The following is a 21,903-nucleotide window of genomic DNA, read 5'->3' as shown; positions in this document are numbered from 1 at the left end:
ACTTACCTCTTGGCCTCTGTTTTTTCCTCTGATATTTGAAGAGGCTGAACCAAATACATCTCTCTAATTCTAACACATATTTAGCTGGTTTTCTGTAATACTGAGTCAAGCATAAAATATCTTTATTATTTTTTTTAGCCTCAGAAATGTTTAGATGGTTAAACAAGATGTGTTCCCAGCTAAAGAGAGGAGAGTTGAGTGGTGAGAAGAATAAGATGATAGAGGAGGAGGTGTAGATGTGGTAGATAATAACTAAAAGAGAGGAACTATGCTGATCATTTTGTTAAGGTTAAAGGAACCCTCTGGTGCCCCCTTAGTTTGAGAAATAATATAAGCATCACAACATAGTTCCCATTTTATTAACAAACTGAGGCACAGAGAAGCTCATTGAATAAGTCAATGGTAGAGTTGGGATTAGAATTTAGTCATTCAATTTGACATATTTAGGGGGTATATCAGGGAAGGAAAAAGATGAATTTCCAGATTTCTTTGATTGAATAATAGTGTCAATGGCATGGACCAACATTTCCCAACCCCCCCACTCCCTCTGACCTCTCCCTAAGTCATTTCACTGGTAGAGCACTTCCCTCCCTTTTATGGAAACCAGTGCAGGGGAAGCAGCTGCTCCTTGCTGGCCCCTGGGATCTTAGCTTTGACTTCTCATCTCAGCCTTCCAAAGAGGGAAAAACAAGTCCAAAAAGACAGACTTCATCTCCATGTAAGCGCGATGAAGGCTCTTCCTTGAGAGCATGCTGAGTGTGCCCACTTATTCATGATGTCCTTCTACTGATGGATATTTGAAAATAGCAAATGCTGCAGGTGTTCCTCATTTTCTTCCCTCCTCTCCTCCCTTGTATTCTTCCCTCTCTCCTCCTGTCTATTCTTCCTTCCCTCTTCTCTTTTCCTCTTCTCTGTAGAATAGCAGCAAGTATAATCTTGGGTGGCTCTGAAGATCCTGAAGTCTATGAGCATGAATCTCTGTCAGGTTTATTTAGACTTGGACAAGAAGCCATCCACAGCTGTCACTGCAGTAGGGGAACACGGATGGAATTCAGGGATGTCAGGAAATCATCCCTCACCCATTTCAGTGCTGTTCTAGACAGAACCCCAATTGATAGATTCTCACAAAGAACAGAGGAGGGCAATCAACATATAAACCCTGGAAACAGAAACTTATTTGACCATTAGAAGAGGACAGTAAAAGTGCTATATTTTAAGGTAATTAAGAAATGTGAGATGGGAAAGATGAATAACAGATAAACTATATGTTTATTTTTTTAACTCTTACCTTCCATTTTAGAATTAATACTACATATTGGTTCTAAGGCAAAGGGAGTTAAATGATTTGCCCAGGGTCACACAACTAGGAAGTATCTGAGGGAAGATTTGAACCCAGGACCTCCTCTCTCCAGGCATCTCTATCCACTGAGCCACTTAGCTGTCCCTATGCAACTTTATTTAAATATTTCATAGTAGCTTAAACTTATAAGTAAATACCTTTGGGGTAAATATTTGAAATTATTCTCATGTTTCATTTTGACCTATGAGAGAAGGGGTTTGGGGACTGAGATGGTTATGAAAAATAGACTCAAGGAGCCAGAGGCCAGGAATCATAGACTTTCATTCATTCATTATCATTATTATTAGACCCTAACCTCTGATATGTCTGACAATTTCCAATGGGGAGGGACACAATGGGTCTCTCTAATAATAATTTTTATGCTCCTCACCCAGGGCATCTCCTGTGCACAACAAAATTGGATTTGTATCTCTGAAAGAGCTATCTCCAAATAATCACTCAGACTATTTGTTTATCACAGCTAAAAACAAATAAACAAACAAATAAAAAAAACAGAAAGGACTCATAGTTAAAGCTTAAAAAAATTTTGGAACTCTCTCCTATGGAAACTGAGTATCCCTACCCAAAGATAGAGCTCAAAGCACCCCTAAATACACTAATTCATTTATTACTATATATCTGTCTTTGGCCAAATGTGGACAACAGAAGACTGCTAATATTAGAGAAGGCCTAAGGGACATTTATCTGATTCATTTTCATTTTCTCTCAATAACTCAATTAATCAACAGGAATTTATTAAACACTTACTGCATGCTAGGCTCAATGTTAGGTACTTGGAATTCAGTGGTAAAGCTGGAACATCCCCTGACATCACAGAGCTCACATTCCTTCATGTGTTGATGTTTTTCCAGATTACATGTTGATATAATTATAAATGAAAACTTAAATTCTAATGGGAGAAATGATATATGCCTATAGACATATACCTATGGAGAAATAAAGAAAATATATACAAGTAATGGTCAGAAGGCACTAGGGGTTGGAGGAGGAGGTAAGGAAAAGTCTTGAAAGGGAGGGCAATATTTGAACTGAGCTTAGAAAGAAACCAGGGATTCTAGGTGATAAGGAGGAGAAAGTTCATTTCAGGGATGAGTGATGGAGAAGACAAAGACAGAGAGAAGGTATGTATGAGGAATCATTTTTCTAAAAGCCTATTTGGTATTTCCTTTCTTGGTGAAGGGAGATGATATGTAAAAAGACTAGAGATATAGATAGGGACAAGATTATGAAGAACTTGAAATGCTAAGTAGAGGTGTGTGTATATATATATATAAAATTCTTTGAAGTAATATAAAGAGCTGACAGGAGGCAACATGGTGATTCCATGGATAGAATATAGAATATTTGGCCAGGAAAATCTGAGTTCAAATTTAGCTTCAGACACTAGTGCACTAGTGATCCTTGGCAAGTCACTTATATTCTGTTTGTCTGAATTACTAGAAAAAAATGGCAAACCTTTCCAGGATCTTTGCCAAGAAAACCCCATGGACAGCATGGTCCTTGGGGTCACAAAGAGTTGAAAATGACTGAATAGTAAGGGAAGCAATAAAATTAATGGAAGAGAGAAATAGCATGGTTAGATATACTTTCAGAAAATCCCTTTGGCATGGAGGAAGGACTGAACTGGGGAAAAACTTGTGCAGACCAACCATAAAATAATTTAATAGCCCAGGAGAGAGGTAATGGGATCCCAAAGGAGAGCGATTGCTGAAAGAATTGAGAGGACATTGAGACAATAGATGTTGTGAAAGTAAAAACAAGAAGATTTGGCAATAGATTGGCTATGAGGAGTGAGAGAAAAAGAAGAGTCCAGGATGATGCCAAGGTTGTGAACCAAAGAACTATCTACAACTCCCACTAGCAATCTTTGGCAAAAAAATAAGTAGGCATTTCCAAGCCTTCCAGTGCTTTAGGAAATCTGGACTCTTGTGGGCAACACACACAACATGGAGGTCAGATCCTCTGACATCTAAATACTCTGCAATGTTAGCTTTACCTGGAGAACCATCTAATTGAAGCTCTCAATTAAATTAATTTTTTTCTTCTTTCTTTACTTTCTACTTTTAAGAGAAGCCAAACACAAGAAGATGAACTGATATCACACATTAATTTTAAACTCCCAGGCTTTCTGTGTCTGTCTTGGCATCAATGTCATTTTAGATAAGTCTCTGTGGTGCTCTTTTAGAGCTAGCAATCAATGATTTTGTGATTCTGATACCAGCTTCATTCAACAATTCAATCCTACTATGTGTGCCTACTATTTGAAAGTTTCTATACTAGGCACTAGGAATAAAAAAGAAGAAGAAGAAATAATCCTTATCCTCAAAGGTACTAGGAATAGGGAAGGGAATAACAAAGTATATTAAGTACATTACCTAATATTATCCTATTTGATGTTCCCTACAACCTTGGGGAATGGAGTAGGCAAAACAGATAATAATTAACTGAATTTTGCAGGTAAAGAAATTGGAACTCAGAATTGTGACATGATTTACCCATACACATGGCAAGTAATTGAGTTAGGATTTGAATCCATGTCCTCTAGTTTCACACCCAGTACTTAATCTGGTGTGCCACTTCTATTCCCTAAAGAATGTTTCCAGAAATATCCCCAGCTATGGTCCAAATCAAGTATGCTTCATGATATAAAAAAGGAACATGGAATCTGGAGCCAGGAGGATCTGAGTTAAAATGCTGTCTCTGATGCTTATTAAATGTATGACCTTGGGATAATCATGTCATTTTCTGAATCTGTTTTCTATCTGTAAACTGGATCTAATAATTATATCTATTTCACAGGGACGTTGAGTGGAGCAAAGGAGATAATGTATATCAAGCACTTTCCCAACATTAAAAGAGGTATATGTGGTCCATAACCTGGTTTCTTAAATCCTTGGGCTCACACATAGAGTAGCTTCCATCCTAGAGACTGGGCTTCCGAAAGATAATTTTCTTTTCTTTTCAAATTAATTAATTAATTTGTTTGTTACATTTAAATTCCTATATATCTCCCTTTCTTTCACCCCTCTCCCCAAGAGAGAAGTCATCATTTGACAAAAAGATATATGTATATATTAAAGCATGCCTTACTCATTTCTACTTATCAGTTCTTTCTCTGGAGGTGGAAATACATGTCATTCTTCAAACAATATGCCTATTAACCATATGTAATCTCTTTATTCTGCTCATTTTACTCTTCATTATTTCATGTAGGTCTTTCCATGTTTGTTCCCAAAATTAACCTGACATTTCTTTTCGCACAGTAGTATTCCATCACACTCATAGTCCACAACTTGTTTAGCCATTCCTCAATTGATGGGTATCTCTCCTTTGCCACCATAAAAAGAGCTGCTATAAATATTTTAGAAAATATAGATTCTTTTTCTTTTTCCTGATCACCTTAGGAAATAAACCCAATAATGGTACTGCTGAGTCTAAAGGCACACATGATTTTATAACTCCTTGGGCATAATTCCAGGTTGCTCTCTCATTTTCTTTCTTTGGTACATTATATCTCACCCCATGGTTTTATGCAGGTGAGAAAACTAAATGTAAATTAGAGGTAGCCAGCATTTTACTCAAATATGGGTAAAAATGGTCCCTAATCCCATAAAATCAGTTATTGTAATAAATGCATATCTAGAAACATATACATATATAAGCCTCTATGAACATATACCAACATATATATCCATCTGTTTATACATTCTTCCACATTCTCCTCCACACCATACACACACACACACACATGCACACAAATATACATATATACACAAACACCTTTGATGGACTCAATAAAGGTTAACATGTATATATGTATGTTTGTATTGTTATTATATATGACTTTTCCTGTTGTGCATAGGAGTAAGGATATAGAACTATTGTCACATGCTTCTGTAAGGAGTCTTATCAATGACCCAACCCAGCTACTATCATCTCTTAGGTGTGGAACATCCACTCTATGGATCTCCACTCTAAGACTGAGTATAATGTATGCAACCCCCATGTTCCTCTGCCCCAAGGCAGCTATTCCCCATTCCTGTGAGGGGGGAAGAACATGGATGGGTTTAGGCTTACCTTCCTTCCAGCCCAGGTATAGCTCTAGTGCATGATAGTTTATCAAGTAAGGCAAAATTTAAGAAGGCAGAAGAACCCAGATCAACCTTTCACCTTCCTTTATTGGTTGGTATGAAGTGATTCCCACAGTAAGTCCATCCTCTTGAATCCTGTCAAGTCATTCATCTTGGAGGCATTGCAAACCATTGAAAACTAAATGTGAACTTTCTCTCTGTGTGAGGGCACTAGTAGTCATGCCTTCACTCTCCAAGGGGAGGTACCCATTGATACCTCCAACCAAAAGCCATTGCCCTGTAATAGCATTAAGGTGATTAGAGATCTCATCAAATCAATGGGGACTGGAATTCTGACCCCTTCTGCTCCCATATGAATATTAGCAGGACTGCTTTCATTATCTTTGTTACTTCATCCTTTTCATTTTAAATTTAATATAAGGGAGTTCACGTGGAAATGGTCTAGGGACAAATCACTATCCTATTGGAAGTCTATGTCTAATCTGAGAAAATGAGCATTTTATAACTTCATAAGTTTTGAGATGCCAGCTCATTTTCTATAGGCTCACTGAGAGCATCTTCAAGAAAATTCCAATAGCAGAAAGTTATATAGAGGTTATTTGCATTTTATTGTTTCAAGGTGGAGCAACACATAGAATATTGAACGTGAGTTGGAAAAACATTAGTTCAAGTCCTTTTTCAGACATTTAATAGCTCTTGTTGTTCAGCCATTTTCAGTCATGTCCAACTCTTTGTGATCCCATTTGAAGTTTCCTCAGGAGAAATACTAGAATGGTTTACCATTTCTTCTCCAGCTCATTTTACAAACAGAAACTAAGGCAAATAGAGTGTACATGACTTACCATGGGCCACACAGCTAGTAAGTTTCTGAGACCAGATCTGAGCTCAGTTCTTCCAGACTCCAGGTCTGGCATTCTATCCGTTGAGCTACCTAGCTACCCTAGGCTTATGTGATTCTACACAAATCATTTAACCTCATTCAGCCTTAATTTCCTTACCTATAAAATGAGAGGCAGATTCTAATGTTCTCAAATGTCCCTTTAGTACTAAATTTGTTCCATATAATTTTGATTTCTTCTTCTGAATTTTTATATTTGGAAAACTTTTTATTTCATGTAGCTTCAAGATTATGAGTTCAGTTATGATGAAAATCACTAGATATGTCATATTTGGGTGATTTGGGGGCAATCGTTTTTATAATAATGGTGTTTCTATAGTAGTTTTTCTTTGGTTATTCTCATGACAACTAGGTGATGCAGTGGATAGTGTGGCAGACCTGGAGTGAGGAATGTTCCCTTCCCAAGTTAAAAAATTACCTCAGACATTTATTAGCTGTGTGATCCTGAGCAAGTCACTTATTCCTGTTTATCTCAGTTTTTTTTTTTCATCTGTAAAATGAGATGAGGAAGAAAATGGCAAACCACTCCAGTATCTCTGCCAAGAAAATCCTAAATGGGGGACTGAATAAAAATCCTCATGGATATTTTGAGATCTACATTTATAGTACAAGTATTTGTCATCTCTTTATGAAAGATAGTGAGCTTCTGATATAGAATCCTGGCCGCAGATTAAATCTCAGGACCTTTTCTCTTTGAACTCTAATAAACTAAGATGAAAAGAACAAGATAATGACAACAAAAATAATAATAATAACCAACATATAGCACTTGAAGGATTGAAAAGCACTTTACAAATATCTCATTTTTTTCACAATAACCCTATAATTTAGGTGCTAGTATTACCTTCCCTTTGACAGATGAAGCAACTGAGCCTAAGATAAATCAAAAGACTTGAGTCATATGGCTAGTAAGGAGGAAGGATTCGATCTCATTCCTACCTGATTCCAGTGTGTCCAGAACTCTCTCTACTGTTTCACATAGTTTCATGATGCAGTGTACAGTATGATTGTATTTGGATGAAACTGGACACTAGTCATTCCGAAAGAAAGGTACAATTTGTCTTTTGTGCATAGCTGGATCCACCATAAAGAAGACTGAGTTCAGTACTTTTGAGGATGCTAATGATGGATGGATTAGAAAATTTCAGAAGGCAGAGATTTCTATGGTCTTTCCTCGTAACTATCCTTTAGGGGTAGGGCAACTTACTCTTGTTATCTAACTTTTCACTTTTTTTTGCCTGCAAATGTCAGGATGTGATAGGGGATTCTAATCTCATAACAATTGTAAAACCTCTAAACCCAAGTTGTCAAAAGCCCCAGAGAAGCTTAGTTTCAACCTGTAGCTCCTTTCTTATGTCTTCTCTTCTTTCCTGGAGCTGTAAGACTACACAGATAACCTTAGGTCACACCAATCATGTCCTAACATTATTCAGCAAAGTCAGTGACAACTGCTTGGCCATATTATTTTGATGAAAGTAAGCTTAAACAACCAGGTTGCATAGTGGATAGAGTGCCACATTTGGAGTAAGGAATATCTGTATTCAAATCCTTTCAGATACTCTTCTGGTATAATCCTGGGCAAGTCACCTACTCATTTTGCACCTCAGTTTCTTGATCTGTCAAATGAGATAATTGGACTCAATGACCAAGAGTATCCTTTCTAGCACTAAGTCAGGGATTTTTAATTGTCATGTGCATCTCTCATTTCCTTTGGCATTCTGATGAAGACCATGGAATCCCTTCAAAGGACAAATGTTTTCTTGTTAAAAATTTATAACTGAAAGAAATGCTACATTTCAGCTAGAGGCTGAATTTTCCTTCTCTGAGTTCATGGACCCCCTTGAAATCTATCCACAGACCTAGGTTAACCCCCATGATCCTGTGTCCTATGATCCATATGTCAGCACTCGTGAGCCATAATCATGTTTTCCCTTCTATCACACTACAATACTCTCCTTTATTCAGAAAGAAATTTCTCAATTCACGTAATGTAAAACTTAACCTAGACAAAGGTCTAACAGAATCCTGGCAAGTGGAGTGAATTCACTGTGAGTGGCAGGGGTGAGACAGAAACCTTAATACATCCCAAGACTGATGTATTCCATCTCTGCTATTACCATCAGAGTAGACGATATGTGGGTGATTTTCTCAATAGAGAATATTTGGAATGAGGAAAGGTAGACTCTATTTATATAACTTGATGGCCCTTAAATCCTCAGGGCATCTCAGCTCAGGACTCAGAGTAGAACTATGTACATCTCCTTCCTCTTGAGCCAAGAATGGTCCCAAAGCATTCTTTCTTCCTTTCCCTTTGGCATTCTCCTAGCCCTGCCCTCACCAAGCATGATGATAGCAGTGAATAAGCATCGCTCTGTTATGTCAGCATCCTGGGGCAAAACTCCAGTTGCCATGTGCTAATTACAGCTCTAAATTTAGTTGTTTCCCCAAAATGTATGCAGCTACAATTATTCACTATATTTCAGAAAGATGACTGTTTGTATTACCAAGCACTTATTCCCACTTCGCTCCAATGTCCCATTTCTGAAAAAAAAAAGGCATTAAATTCTTATAGGAATACAAGAATGGAAAGAGCAACATAGGCTAAAGTAGAGATTTCCTTCTACCCACATTTATTTCTTTACTCACGTACCATTTTGTTAGCAGGCATTATGCATCCTAAGTGGACAGCATGCTTAGTGAGTAGAGCACTGGTCCCACCTAGGCATGGATGGGTGCCAGTCTGGCCCCTGACCCAGCTCTGGGACTCTGAGCAACTCAAACATTCACAGTGCTCTAAGACATTTAGGGACAGAGAAGGTGTCAGACTGCATTAGTAGAGGCAGTTTCTTCACCAGGGAGTTCCCTCTACCAGAAAAAGAATCAGTAATGTCTTATCGCTTTGCAGAATAAACTGCAGGGGAGGCAGGGAGAAGAGAAAGAGGGAAAGCAGAAGAAGATGACAAGATATACATGGATAAATTAGACAGTTTCTGCCTTCTATGTGTTCCAACCTAGTAATAACAATCATAATAAGTGATACTTATGCTTTATAGCTTGCAAAGTGCAGTGATAAAACTTGTTCCACCATAAAATAAGGAGCTGTGATAAGAATTTGAATATCAGTTCTTAAGAGGAGTATGAAGGCCATTAGGTCAGATGTGAAAGAGCATTCAATTGGAGCATGAGAGAAGGCTTCATGGTGGAGGTGACAGGTGAAGGGTAGCCTAGGATGTCAAACAGGCAAATATGGGAAGGGAGAAGATCCTAAAATATAGAGCCATCTCACCAACTTCCATTCTGCCTTGGATTTGCTCTTTGTATTTGCTCCTCCTTCTCCTTCCCAATTCAAGGACCATCACTGAATCCATTCAATCATTGTTCCTGGAAAGAGAGGGTCTACCAACTCCCATAGGGCCCCACTCACTCACTATCATGGTAATTTTCCCAACTAAAATATTTCTTGGTAGCTTTTGATGAGGCCATTTTCCTATTTGCTGTCTCCTCCATTATAATGTTAAGCTCCTCAAGGAAAGGACTACCTTTATATTTATATCTTAACAATAGTTATTCATCCACTAACACCACAAAGTGATATCTTCACTTGTTCATGAATTGGATTTAAGTGAAGCAGAGTTGCATATTTTTCCAGTTGAAGTCCAGTATAACAAGATAAATTCTAGCACTTAATAAATAAATTTCATTCATTCATTCTACCATTCATGGGATCGTGGAGGTTGTCTAGCTAAATGGGAAACTGAGGCACAGAGCAACTTACTTGAGGTCACACCCCTAGTGAGTGGTAGATCCAAGATTTGAACCTAGGTTTCCCTGAATCCAAATTCAGTACTTGTTCCTTTATTCTGTACTACCTCTTCTGAAGGGAAGCTTGACATTCCCTACTAAACAAAAAGGCTAATTCCTAGATTTATGGATCATTAAAAAAAAAGTTAACACCTTGCCCTATTTGCTGCTTTGATGCCTATCTTAAGGGAAATTTAAACCCTTGTTTTGATTTTTACCCTTTATATCTGACAGTGTTCAATTTTCATCTTGTGATTACTGATTTCTCTGTGTGTTGGGACTACGGAGTAGAATGCAATGAGCCAAATAATGTTTGCCTCGTGCTCGAGCTTCTGATGACTGAGAGTCGGAATGGAAATTCCAATACAAGACTGCGTTAGAAGCTAAGCAGCTTTTAGGGGTGGAATTCAAGATATCAGACTGACGTTTCATTTCACCCTCATTTATTTTTGGCTATCTTCCTTTCCTGGAAGTTGATGTCACCAAAAATTCAGATCATCTTAGTTTGTACTTCATTGCTAAACTTTGGTAGGTCCGACTGGGATGTCATGAATCTTTAATTGCCCTGGACATTAACTCCATAAAACCATTACATAAGTAGTTACCAAAAAGAAGAATTTTCTTCTGAACACAGATCCACTAATTCACATCTGATGACCTGTTTACTTCTAGAGCTCACCATAAATTCAGATTATATGTTCAATCCACTAATTAACAAGGATTTATTAAATACCTATCATGTATATGTGAGGTATTATGTTAAATGCTAGGAATACAAAGTGAGAGAGACATAGAAACTAAGTACATACAAACTAAGTGTGTAACATATATATATAATAAAGATAATTTGGATGGGGGAGGGACACAAGCAGCTAGGGGACTTGAGAAGGGGGTGGTGTTAGAAGTGCTTTTAGAGCTGACCATAGGGATTCTTAGATGTGGAGGTGAGGAAGGAGTCCATTCTCAGAAATGGAAAGTACCTCAGAGGTCATTGAATTCATTCTCTCTATTTTACTGATAAGGAATCTGAGGTTCAGAGTGTTGAGATGACTCATACAGAGAATAAGAAGCAGATCTGGGATTTGAACCCACATCGTCTGCTTCAGCCATTTCATTTTTTAGATATGGGAACTGTGGCCAAGCAACTTGCTCTATCAAACAGATTTTACATAATAGAACTGGGTTCCCAGACCAGGTCTTCTGACTTCAGATAAATCACCCTTTTTGCTATAACGTAAATGTCTTGACTAGATCAACCAATGAAGGCATAATATCCATGTAAGACACACACACACACACACACACACACACACACACACACCTTTGGGAAAGCAGTCCCAAAGTTGACATGTAAACTATAGGCTCCCTGAGGTCAAGGACTATATTTTACCTCTCTTTGTATTCCCAGGGCATAACACAGCTCCAATACACAGTTCAGGCACTTAATAAAGGCTTGTTGACTGACTGTCATTTATAATTTTTAAGTCTGGAAAAAGTAGTGTGCCTTGGAAACTTTGAGAAGTTGATTGTGCTTCAGCTGGAGCCCTTAAGCTCTGAAAGTCAGAGCCAACCTTGTATATGTGCTAGCTACTGCCCTTTATGGCCCCAATACAATGCTGCCTTTAGGTGGATCAATAAGCATATATCTTTAAGACCTAGAAAAACAGCAATAGTAAGTTTTGGAGCATTGATGAAGCTATTACAGTCACCTTTTGCTACTCCACTGGGGACACCTTTTCACTGTGTTCTGAAAAAAAGATTATTTAGTAAAAAACAATTGTTCTTTATAGCAACTTGATAGCAGATTATTTACTTCTTTTAAAATTATTATATAAATGCAATAATTGAGGGTAACAATGCTAAGTGTCATGACATTTGGAGAAGTATTCAGTGTTTACCATGCACCAGATACTGTACAAAACACTAAGAGTGAAAAGAAAGGCAAAAAACAAACAAACATAGTCCTTACCCTCAATAAGTTTACATTCTAATGGAAGAAACAACATGGAAGAGTTAGGTATATATGTACAAAAATATAAATATAGATATATAAAGACAGACAAATAGAAAGAGAAAGAGAGAGAGAGAGAGAGAGAGAGAGAGAGACAGAGAGACAGAGAGACAGAGAGAGAGAGAGAGAGAGAGTGAAACAGGGAGAGACAGAAAGGGAGAGATGGAGATGAAAAGCATTCTGAGAGCTAATTCCATTAGCATCTGGGATAACTGGGATGAGTATTCTTTTGAGCTATTTTGAAAGAAGTTAGAGAAGCCAAGAGGTGAAAGGAAAGCATTACAGACATCAGGGAAGCCAGTTCAAATGTGAGAGCTGGCCCATCATGTTTGAAGAGCCTCAAGGGGGTCAGTATCATAGTATTAGCTATGGAGTTGTCCTCTTGGTGTTTAAAGAATTTTGCCAATTACCCTGGCAGGGTTGGGGCTAGACCTGGATAGGAATGATGTACCTGGAGGTGACTTGGATGGTTCTTATCTTTAGGAAGTCATTTTGCATGTTGTTTCCACCCTTTTGATCCTGTGGGTTTAGAGACAGAAATAGAGGTAGGGGAGGACAAGAGACAAATGAGACAAATTTGATATGTTCTGAATAGAAAGAGGAGTATCAGAATTGATGTCAATGTAGTAATTCTTTGGGGCCTCCCCCCAAAAAAGCACTGCAATGGGCATTAGAGTGCCAAGGTCAGTTTCAATGTCTTCCTATAGACTTAGCAATCTGGAATGTCTCTTTGCAGGATCCCTTCTGCAGACCACTCTATTTAAGAAGGTAGATTAAAAAGTAATGTGAAAAATCATTCAATCATGGAACCTCAGAGTTGGGAGTGACTTGAAAGGTCATCAAGGCTACCTTCCTGTCTGATCAGCCTCTCTAGGAGCTTTAGGGCCAAGACAGTAACTATTTCACTTGGCTTGATATCATGAATCACAGAATCTCAGTATAGAAAAGAAACTCAAAGATGAAGTCATCCAAGTCATACCCAAAAAGCATCCCCATCCCCATCCCCATCATCATACTACCACTAGAATTTATATAGTGTTTTAAAGTTTGCAAAATACCTTAAAGCCATGCCCTCCCCCATCCATTTTATGGTTAAAGCAACTGAGATCCTGAGTCAGAGGATTTCCCAAGGTTATACAAGTAGATATCAGATTTGGAGTTAGGGGAAATGGATTCAAATGAACATTCTCATTTTGCCCTTACAACAACCGTGGGGAGTGGGACCTATTGTTGTCACCATTTTGCTGATGAGAAAAAATTAAATGCATAGTAAATCTCCAAGGAAAGATTTGAACTCAGGTGGTCCTGACTCCAGCAATATGTCCACTGCATCACCTAAATGTAATAGTTTCTGTTCATCTCTTCAATTATCCACAAATATTCTGTCGATTGCCTACTTGGGCACACCCATGCTTGTCTAGTCTCTATTTGAGCCTGTGTAGGTGGCTTTGAATGTTGGACAGCTCATTACTCTTCCACAGAGACAGTGGCTTCCCTAGATGTCAGGCAGAGGCATCTTAGAGAGAAGAGGGGAATGGATGGGGCCATGGTTCTTTGTCTTGGGTAACTTTCCTTTTGTATGTCCCTGAATGATTTCTGGAGCAGTCAAATGAAGAAGGGGGGAAATGCGTTAGAATGAAGCAAGCCTTCCCCATCTCTAACCCTCCAACCTTTCTAAGGCTTATAGGAGTTAAGAAGGATTAACTGCATCTTGATTTTAATTGTGACAGCCAATAGACATCAGCTAGTAAGTGTCCCCTCAAATATTTAATAGCAATTACAAGTGTTAATGATGGAAAGCTGGTAGATAGAGCTGGAGGTGAATTAGAAACTCAGCTGCTGCTTCATGCCTGTTGTCACAGTGTCCCCTAGTGACCACAAAGCAAATCGTGCACACTGACTATTTTGGGAGATTGCAAGGTCTTCATATTGATATAGAGAAGAAAGACCATAGATTTCATTTAATCTAGAATTCTTAACCTTGTTTGTCATGCACCTCTTTGTGTTGTCTAGTGAAGCTCATTAGACCCCTTCTCAGAATAATTGTTTTAAATTCATGAAATACAGAAGAAATCAATTATATTGAAATTTCATCATCAGAATATATTTTTAAAATAAAATAAGGTTATGAACCCCAGGGTAATAACCCTCAAGTTCAATTCATGTATTTTACATTTGGAGAAACTGAGGTTCAGGGACATTATTATGTGATTAATCCAAAGTAAAAGATGGGATTTAAAGTCCATGCCTCGAACTCCTCTTCCTTTTCTTATACTTGTATCACCCATTTTGTTTCCAGTATTTTCTAGACTAATAGATTTAGAGCTAGGCAATATCATCACAAAGTCTTTTCAGGCTATCCCTTCTCCATCCATTTTATAGTTAAAGAATTGGGATCCAGAGAGCCAGAGACTTGCCCAAGGTTTCACAAATTGGGAGCTTCAGGTGCTGAATTTGGAATCAGGGAAAATGGATTTAAATGTCCATTTGTAATTGATCACCTAAGTGACCTTGAGTAAATCATTTATGCCTCTGTTTCCTCACCTTTAAAAACAGGGGTTAGACCAGATGGCCTCTTAGATCCCTTTTGCCCCAAACCTGTAAGTCCGCTATCTCTACATGCTGAGATTCCAAATTCTTTGCTCTCTCCACTACTGCAGAGATATCAAACACCCAAGCCCATGCATCCTACAATATGCTTGAGTGCTGCACAAACCATATTAAATATAATTGAGAACTATTTAACAAAATGAACAAAAACACAATAAACCCAATAGTAATGAATAATGGAACATACTGATATGGTAATGTTAACATATGGTTTGTAAGTCCATACGTTGTCCTGAGGGTTCCCTAGGTACAGTTCAGTGGCTCCTATTTCTATCTGATTTCGACACCACCTCACTCCATCACCGCAAATCCTGTGTCTGAGGTCCTATCTGTTGCCAAGACCTCCCCACCTCCTCCATCTCCTGGCTTGGCACTCTATCCACTGAACCACCTAGCTGGCCCTCCAGCCAATGACTTCTTGCAGCACTTTTCTATAATTGAAAAATAAAGTCAAATAGAAAGCTCTCTTCTATTTACTTATGTGTCAAATAAGGGAAAATGATGAGATGGCCAGATGAAATCCACTGCAATCTCTTTCTCCCCCTTGCGTCCTCCAGCTATTCTAGACTTGAGAGTGCCATCTAGCGGTCTTTTTCAAAATCGACACTCTTGTTGAACATAATCACAATAAGCAGGATTGTGAGTTGATATTGTAATACAGCTGATTATATAAAGTGCCAGAACCCACTAAGAGCCTCTTGAGTTACTCAGACAAAGCCGCACAGAGACAGTTTTGAAACCTTGGCTCTGAGAGAAGTATTTCTTATTGGTATTCGGGGTTCAATTTCTCTTCTTCTGTTTTCTTTGTCACAAAGAAAAATGGCACAGAAACAGATCTCTGGGCATCCTCAGGTACTTCATTCATTCTTATTGCTTATCCCTGGCTAGTGGCTATTATTCTTTGAAGAGAAGCTGTGGCGTGCTCACAGTTGGGTTTGGAGCAAGGGGAGATAGGTAGGAATAGTTGGTCACTGTCAATCGTCAGCAAGGTCCTGTGCTAATCTTTGGAAATAGCAGTCTAGCAGAAAGACACTCCCACCTTCAAAAAGTTGGCATTCTAGTGGAAGAAGACAATACATAAAAAATGCAAAAAAGATTACAAAATAAGAGACATGGAGGTTCTAGGCTTAGGGACAGAGCAAGTCTGGAGTATGACATAGAGAGGAATGAGACTTGACTGGCATGGGCACTCTCCACAAATGGAGGTTTGAGAGATGCTGTCCAATCAGAGGGAGAGGCCGAAGGGGCTGAGCATACTTCCAATGTGTGAATTCCAGGGCCAGACAGCTAAGACATGGGAGAGGAAGCCCAAAGTGCAGCCTGAAATGGAATAAATATCTCAGGTTATGGATATTCCTCCCTGAAAAACTGCAAACATCAGTGCACAGGTCTGAATCCCTGTGAAGACATATCCACTCAGTCTGGAACCCTTCCTAGGGCCTCTGACAGAGGGATGCCTTGGCTTTTTGGTATAGTTGCTATTGCCTCTTTTATAATGAAATCAATTTTAGTTTGCTATTTAAGATTTTACAGAACTTTTCTTGACTCAGATGACTATCAGCTGAGAGTTTAGGTCATATTCCAAATGTAATGAAAACTGACTTTTGGAATTATACCTGGTGATCTTTTTCCTTCAGGTTTGGAGGTAAAGAATATAGCTGCCCAAACTGACCCCACTCATATATTAAGAATGCAAAAACTAGGAAACTATGTTTTCTTCAACTCAAATTAATTCAATAACCATTGAATCAAGTGCCTACTGTGTATCAGGCACTATACTAGGTCTGCTCTGTACACAAAACTTTCTCTTCCCTCAAGAAGCAGATAGAGGGGAAGGGAACTTCAGGCAGACAAATAAATGCAAAATACATTCAAAAGAAATACAGTGTAATTGGAGGAGGCACTCATCATTGAGGATTTCAGGAAAGAGCTCTTATGGAAGAGAACAAGTAAGGGAAGTGTGAAAGGAAGCTAGGAAAGGTTCTAAGAGGTAAGTATTAAAAAAATGTCAAGCATAGGGCACAGCCTATGCAAAGACCAGAGATAGCAGATGGAATGATGTGTATAGGTAGTAGCAGTCACTCAACCAATCAATCAAGCAACAAGTATTTCTTCCTACAAGTTCTTCCTATCTGAGGGGCACTGTCCTAAGTGCTGGTTGTGCAAACACAAAAGGGAGAATGTCCTTGCCCTGAAGAAACTTCATTTCTAGTAAGGAAATACAAGATCACAAAAATAAAAAAAGAAATATGCAAAACAAGCACAAAGCAATTGAGGCAGAATTCTTAAAAAGGAAGAATCAGGAACGACTTTCAAAGGAGGTTCAAGTGAGGAAAAGCTCATGAATCATCAAGGAACCTCAGAGGCCCTCTAGTCTAAATATTTTTCATTTTACAGAATAGAAAACTGAGGCCCAGTGTGATTAAGCAATTTGTCCATCATCACAAGGGTCAGGGGTGTAATCTGAAAACTATTTCTCTGAGAGAAAATATCAAAGTCTATTTTAAACTGCTTGTCTGTGTGAAGGGTAATCATGTATACTTGGGTAGATTCATATTGAATAATGAATATAATGAACACTTGAAGACAGCTTTGAAGAACCCTAAAAACAATCATTCTTTCCAGGAATGGAAAAGACCTTAAAGCTATCTTCTGGGTCTTACTGAATTCTTTTATAGTCCTTCTATCTATTCATTGCCTTCCTTCAAAGATCCAGCTTTTCAGGTATGTAGGGATCCTCAAGAAATGGGAGAACACCAGCATACATAGTCAACCATTGCCCATTATTCCTGAAGATTATTTTAACATTGAAACCAATGCTTCATAATGGAGCCCACATTCACTTTGAAAAGGTTCAGGATTTTCTTTGTGTACACAATACTGACTCTCAACAACTTTTTCTTCAAGCTTTTTTCAAAGTAGAGGTTACAAGAAGAGCTAAAATAGCAACACCAACGGATGATGGGTCTTTAGAAGGGTATGCTGTTTGATGAATTCAGTACTGAATACAGCTAGATGAATCTCTATCTAAAATAGGCTTGGAACCCCCCAAATGGCTTTCATCTCTCAGACAAAAGTAGCAAAGACTTTTTTAGCACAATACTACCTACTCAGAAAGCATTTTCCACATCTTACTACCATTTACTAACATTTAAGCATTAGAAAGTGCCAATTTACTTTCTGGCATGAATGCATTATCTGAGGAGCAGGCTATTCATTCCTGAATTTTCCTCAGTCTACCTACAAAGATTTCCCTTTGCCACTCATACGAACTGACCAACTGAACTGATGGTACCAGAATGAAAGTAACTTGGAATCAAACTGAAGGCCCATCTTCTTGCCCTCCACAACCCATTGCTAACTTAATGAGTTATTTGTAGGGTGGATTGCCCCATCCAAATTGGAAGTGCTAACTCTTGTACATACTTCCTCCAGGATGAAGAATGAAAACTTGGTGTCTGTCCAACTGTGAAAAAGAAAATAGTTGTTGCTGTTGTTGTTCAGTCATTTCTCAGATGTGTCCAACTCTTCATGACTACATTTGTGGTTTTCTTAGCAAAGATATTGGAGTGGTTTACCATTTCTTTCTCTAGCTCATTTTACAGATGAAGACACTGAGGTAGACAAGATGGTCACACAGCTCTTAAAGTTCTGTGGCCAGATTTGAGCTCAAATAGATGAGTTTTCCTGACTCCAGACTTGGCATTCTATTCACTGAACAACCTAGCTTCCCCCCATAGAGAAACACATGATTATGATTGGTGATTTATGCCTGTGTCTGTTTCTGTACCTTTCCACAATTTCATCATTCTCTTTCTTTTTCTTTGGCAGGCAACTCCCCATCAGATGAATCTGAGGAACGGGAGCGAGATCCTAAAGTACTTACATTCCCAGAATATATTGCCAGCCTTTCTGAATCTGGCACCAAGCGCATGGCAGCTGGAGTCCGTATGGAGTGCCAGAGTCGAGGCCGGTGCCCCTCTTCTTGTCCTTTGTGCCATGTGACTGCAAGCCCTGATTTGCCAGCTGAGCCAATTCTCTTGGAAGTTACCAAGGCAGCTCCCATCTATGAACTGGTTACTAACAACCAGACACAGCGGGTGAGGGACCCAGGGCTGTCACCTTCAGATGAAAACACAACAGGGGATTTCACAGATGGGTTCAAAAAGTGACAGGACACAGTGGAGCTCCACGGTAGACTAAAGATATTAGAATATTTTAGTTAATCTGAGGACTTGATTTGCATGGGTTTGCATGTTTGCATATCAAATTTAATTAGTTCATTCATACCACCTACGGTAGTCCAATTGGATATTCAGGGCTCAGCACACCTGAAATTACATTGCAAATTTTTGGGTTTTTTTACCTATAAGTCAGTAAGAAGAGGAGGTACATAGGAAGGATAGAAGTAGAATAGAAAGTAGGGGCTCTCTGTCCCTATCTTCTTAAATCATGAAGCTAAGTACTTGCATGACTCTGGATAAAGGGGGACAGTCAGGTCAACTTAGTATCTTTCTTCATTTCTCATGTGTTTTTATATTGGGCCATTGGTATGGGAATAGAACCAGTTTCCCTTAATAACTTCTGAACTCAAAACTGAGTAATGTAGAGATTCGGGACTAAGGCCATCTGGCAGTTGTCCACTAAAGGAAGGTTTTCATGCCAGCATCACTGTGACTTGTAAGCTTCCCCATTTTATCAGCCTTACTCTCCAGAGAAGATCTTAATAGCCTCCACTCTCTGCCATATGTCATACCATTGAATCACTGGATCCTAGTCATTGTGTAAAATGACATTCTCTATACCTAAGATTCCAGAGATAAGTTGCTGCATTCTGGTTCAGTCAGGAAGTTGAAAAAATCTGGCAAAGGGTATTATTATTCCAGGAAGGTTCTTATCTTCCCTCTACCCACCCCATCCTCACCTCCTCTTTGGTCAGTCTTGCTGAGAAGAATAATGTCAAATCAAAGATTTAGAGCTAGAAGAGACCTTTGAGTTCAGTTAGGAATTTTACAGATAAGGAAGTTGAGGTAGAGATATAAAGTGACTTGTCCAGTCAGCAGCTTGAAGTCAAACCTACCTGAGGTGCAAAAATCTTATGCAGTATTCCCCTCAGAATATGGCATTACCAAGAGCAGCAGAACACAAGATTGATAAGTCTGATGCCCTCTTATCAAGGGCAACACTCTTGCTAAGGTAGAGTCATGATAATCTTCATCTCAACTCTCTTTTAGGATCTAAGAAAAAGAGAAAATGAATATTTTCTTTTTCCCTCCCCTTTCTTATTTTCAAAGAAAGAGAAATTTTGTGAAAAGCACCTTGTTATGTAGTTTATCCTTAGACTTTGAGTTCTTCATAATTCCATTGTTCAATATTTGAACATGACCAGACTTCCTTTGGCCAAAAAAATTAATCCATTCTCCTTAAGTCCCCCACTTACTCTCCCAATCAAATAGGAATGGCTGTGGGAAATATAGGAAGGAATGGGGTGCAGTAAAGGGGTGATGAGGCTTGGGACCAAGACCTAAGGAGTGTCCTCAGATGCTGCTCCTGTAAGGGGGTTGGGAATCCAGTTCTGCCCTGGGGAACACATGATGCCCTCAGTAACAGCCTCAGCCCTGGGTCTGATGAAACAATGGTTCTTCCTGACAGAGAATGCATGTTTCCAGAGCAAGTATAATGAATGCCACCAGTCCTGCTACTTATACAGAAAGGGATGAAGGGAGGAAGTAAACTGCCTATACCTACAGGCTCATCTGGAGGAAAGGGTTTGAGATGAGCCCTCACTTTGGGGTCAGCCTTAAGAAAGAAGGAGGTTTGTTTTAGGTTTTCCCCTTGCCAGGTACCTAAGCTGATCTCCTTCCTTCTTCTTCCTTCACCTGTTTTTAAACAAATAATCAGGGAACTTCTTGTGTACTTTTATTTTTTGAGGGGTTTGGGGGAGAGGTAGGCTCCAAAATCATATGATGTTGATAGATCTATATTCCTGTCCCTTCCTTTCCTTTTTTCTCTACTCTGGCCCTCTTCTCTTCTAATCTCTTCTACTGTGCTTCCCTCCTCTCTCTATCTCTCTTTCTTTGTCTCTGTCTCTTTCTCCCTCCTCTCTCTGTCTTTTTTCTCTTTGTCTAATCTTTCTCTCAGGTTGTCTATTCCTCTCTTCTTCCTTTTTTCTTCTTTCTTCCCTCCCTTCTCCTTTCTCTGTCTTTGTCTTTCCATCTCTCCTTTCTCTTTATCTCTCCTCTGTCTTTTTTCGGCCTTTCTCAGTCTCTCAGATTCTGTCTGTGTGTCTCCTGCCTCAATACTTTTTTTCCTCTCCTCTATTTCTCTTATTGAGATGTAGGTGGAAAAGAGAGAAATGTCAAGGAAGCTAGTGAGTGTTGTGATGAAACTGGAAGGGACCTTAGAAGTACTTTTGTCCAACCTGTATCTGAACAAGAATCTCCTTTCCTATATTACTGAGAAATGATTTTTTTGTCTCACATTTGGGATCAGCCTCATTGGTAGAAAGCACAAGTACCTTTCTGCAAAATTCACTTACCCCTTCTACTCTGGTCCTCTGGAGCATAGCAGAATATGTCTAATCCTTCCTCCCTGCATCGACCTATATAAATACATGAAAATGGTGATCATGGGACCCTGAGTCGTCTTTTCTTTGGGATAAACACCTCTACTTCCTTCAAGGAATCTCATTATAATATGGTCTCCAGGCTATTCCTGTTTATGAATGAATATCTTTTCTAAAATGTGGCATCTAGAAACAGATATCATCTATTCAGAATTACCTCTCTTACTCTGGTTATTGTTTCTCTTGTTTCTCCAAAGGGTGAAATAGAACTAAAACTATTATAATAAAAAACAACAATAATAGCACTTTAAAGTTTACAAACCCCTCATTTATGCTATCCCATTTGATCCTCACATTTCTATAAGACCTATTATTATCCTCATTTTACAGACAAGGAAACTGAGGCCAAGAAAGCTTATATGACTTGTCCAGTATTTCAACACTGAACAATAGTTTAACTCAAGTCTTCTTGGCCCTACATACAGCACTCCATCCACTGTACCTCCTAGATGTCCAAACTATTATCTCTTTCTCTCAATGAGTTTCATGGCAGCATTAGTTAATTTT

The 21,903-nt window shown here is 38.8% G+C and overlaps 1 protein-coding gene and 1 long non-coding RNA gene across 6 annotated transcripts in view; one reads left to right on the top strand and one right to left on the bottom strand.

The window, feature by feature from the left end:
• The window catches only part of ASTN1 (astrotactin 1), a 505,111-nt gene that overhangs the window by 438,322 nt on the left and 44,886 nt on the right, over positions 1–21,903 (top strand). For 2 of the 4 annotated variants that reach the window (XM_056815583.1, XM_016429956.2), the window contains exons 17-18: positions 4,160–4,219; positions 18,603–18,871. In XM_056815583.1, the coding sequence (XP_056671561.1) occupies positions 4,160–4,219; positions 18,603–18,871 (329 nt within the window). The remainder of the gene's footprint in view (positions 1–4,159; positions 4,220–18,602; positions 18,872–21,903) is intronic. The other 2 variants (XM_007480837.3, XM_001373628.5) reach the window with 1 other exon arrangement.
• LOC103106307 (uncharacterized) lies at positions 154–20,354 on the bottom strand. 2 transcript variants are annotated; one of them, XR_461316.3, is made up of 4 exons: positions 20,090–20,354; positions 19,852–19,998; positions 12,613–12,680; positions 154–1,025 (listed from the first exon to the last, which is right to left on the bottom strand). It is a non-coding gene; the product is annotated as an uncharacterized LOC103106307 (long non-coding RNA). The 2 variants fall into 2 exon arrangements; XR_461317.3 differs by lacking the exon at positions 19,852–19,998 and having other exon boundaries at positions 155–1,025.

The sequence above is a fragment of the Monodelphis domestica genome, chromosome 2 (genome assembly GCF_027887165.1).
Source record: "Monodelphis domestica isolate mMonDom1 chromosome 2, mMonDom1.pri, whole genome shotgun sequence".
Lineage (NCBI taxonomy): Eukaryota > Metazoa > Chordata > Mammalia > Didelphimorphia > Didelphidae > Monodelphis > Monodelphis domestica.
Note: the sequence above shows the minus strand (reverse complement) of the source record. Positions and strands in the feature narration are given on the sequence as shown.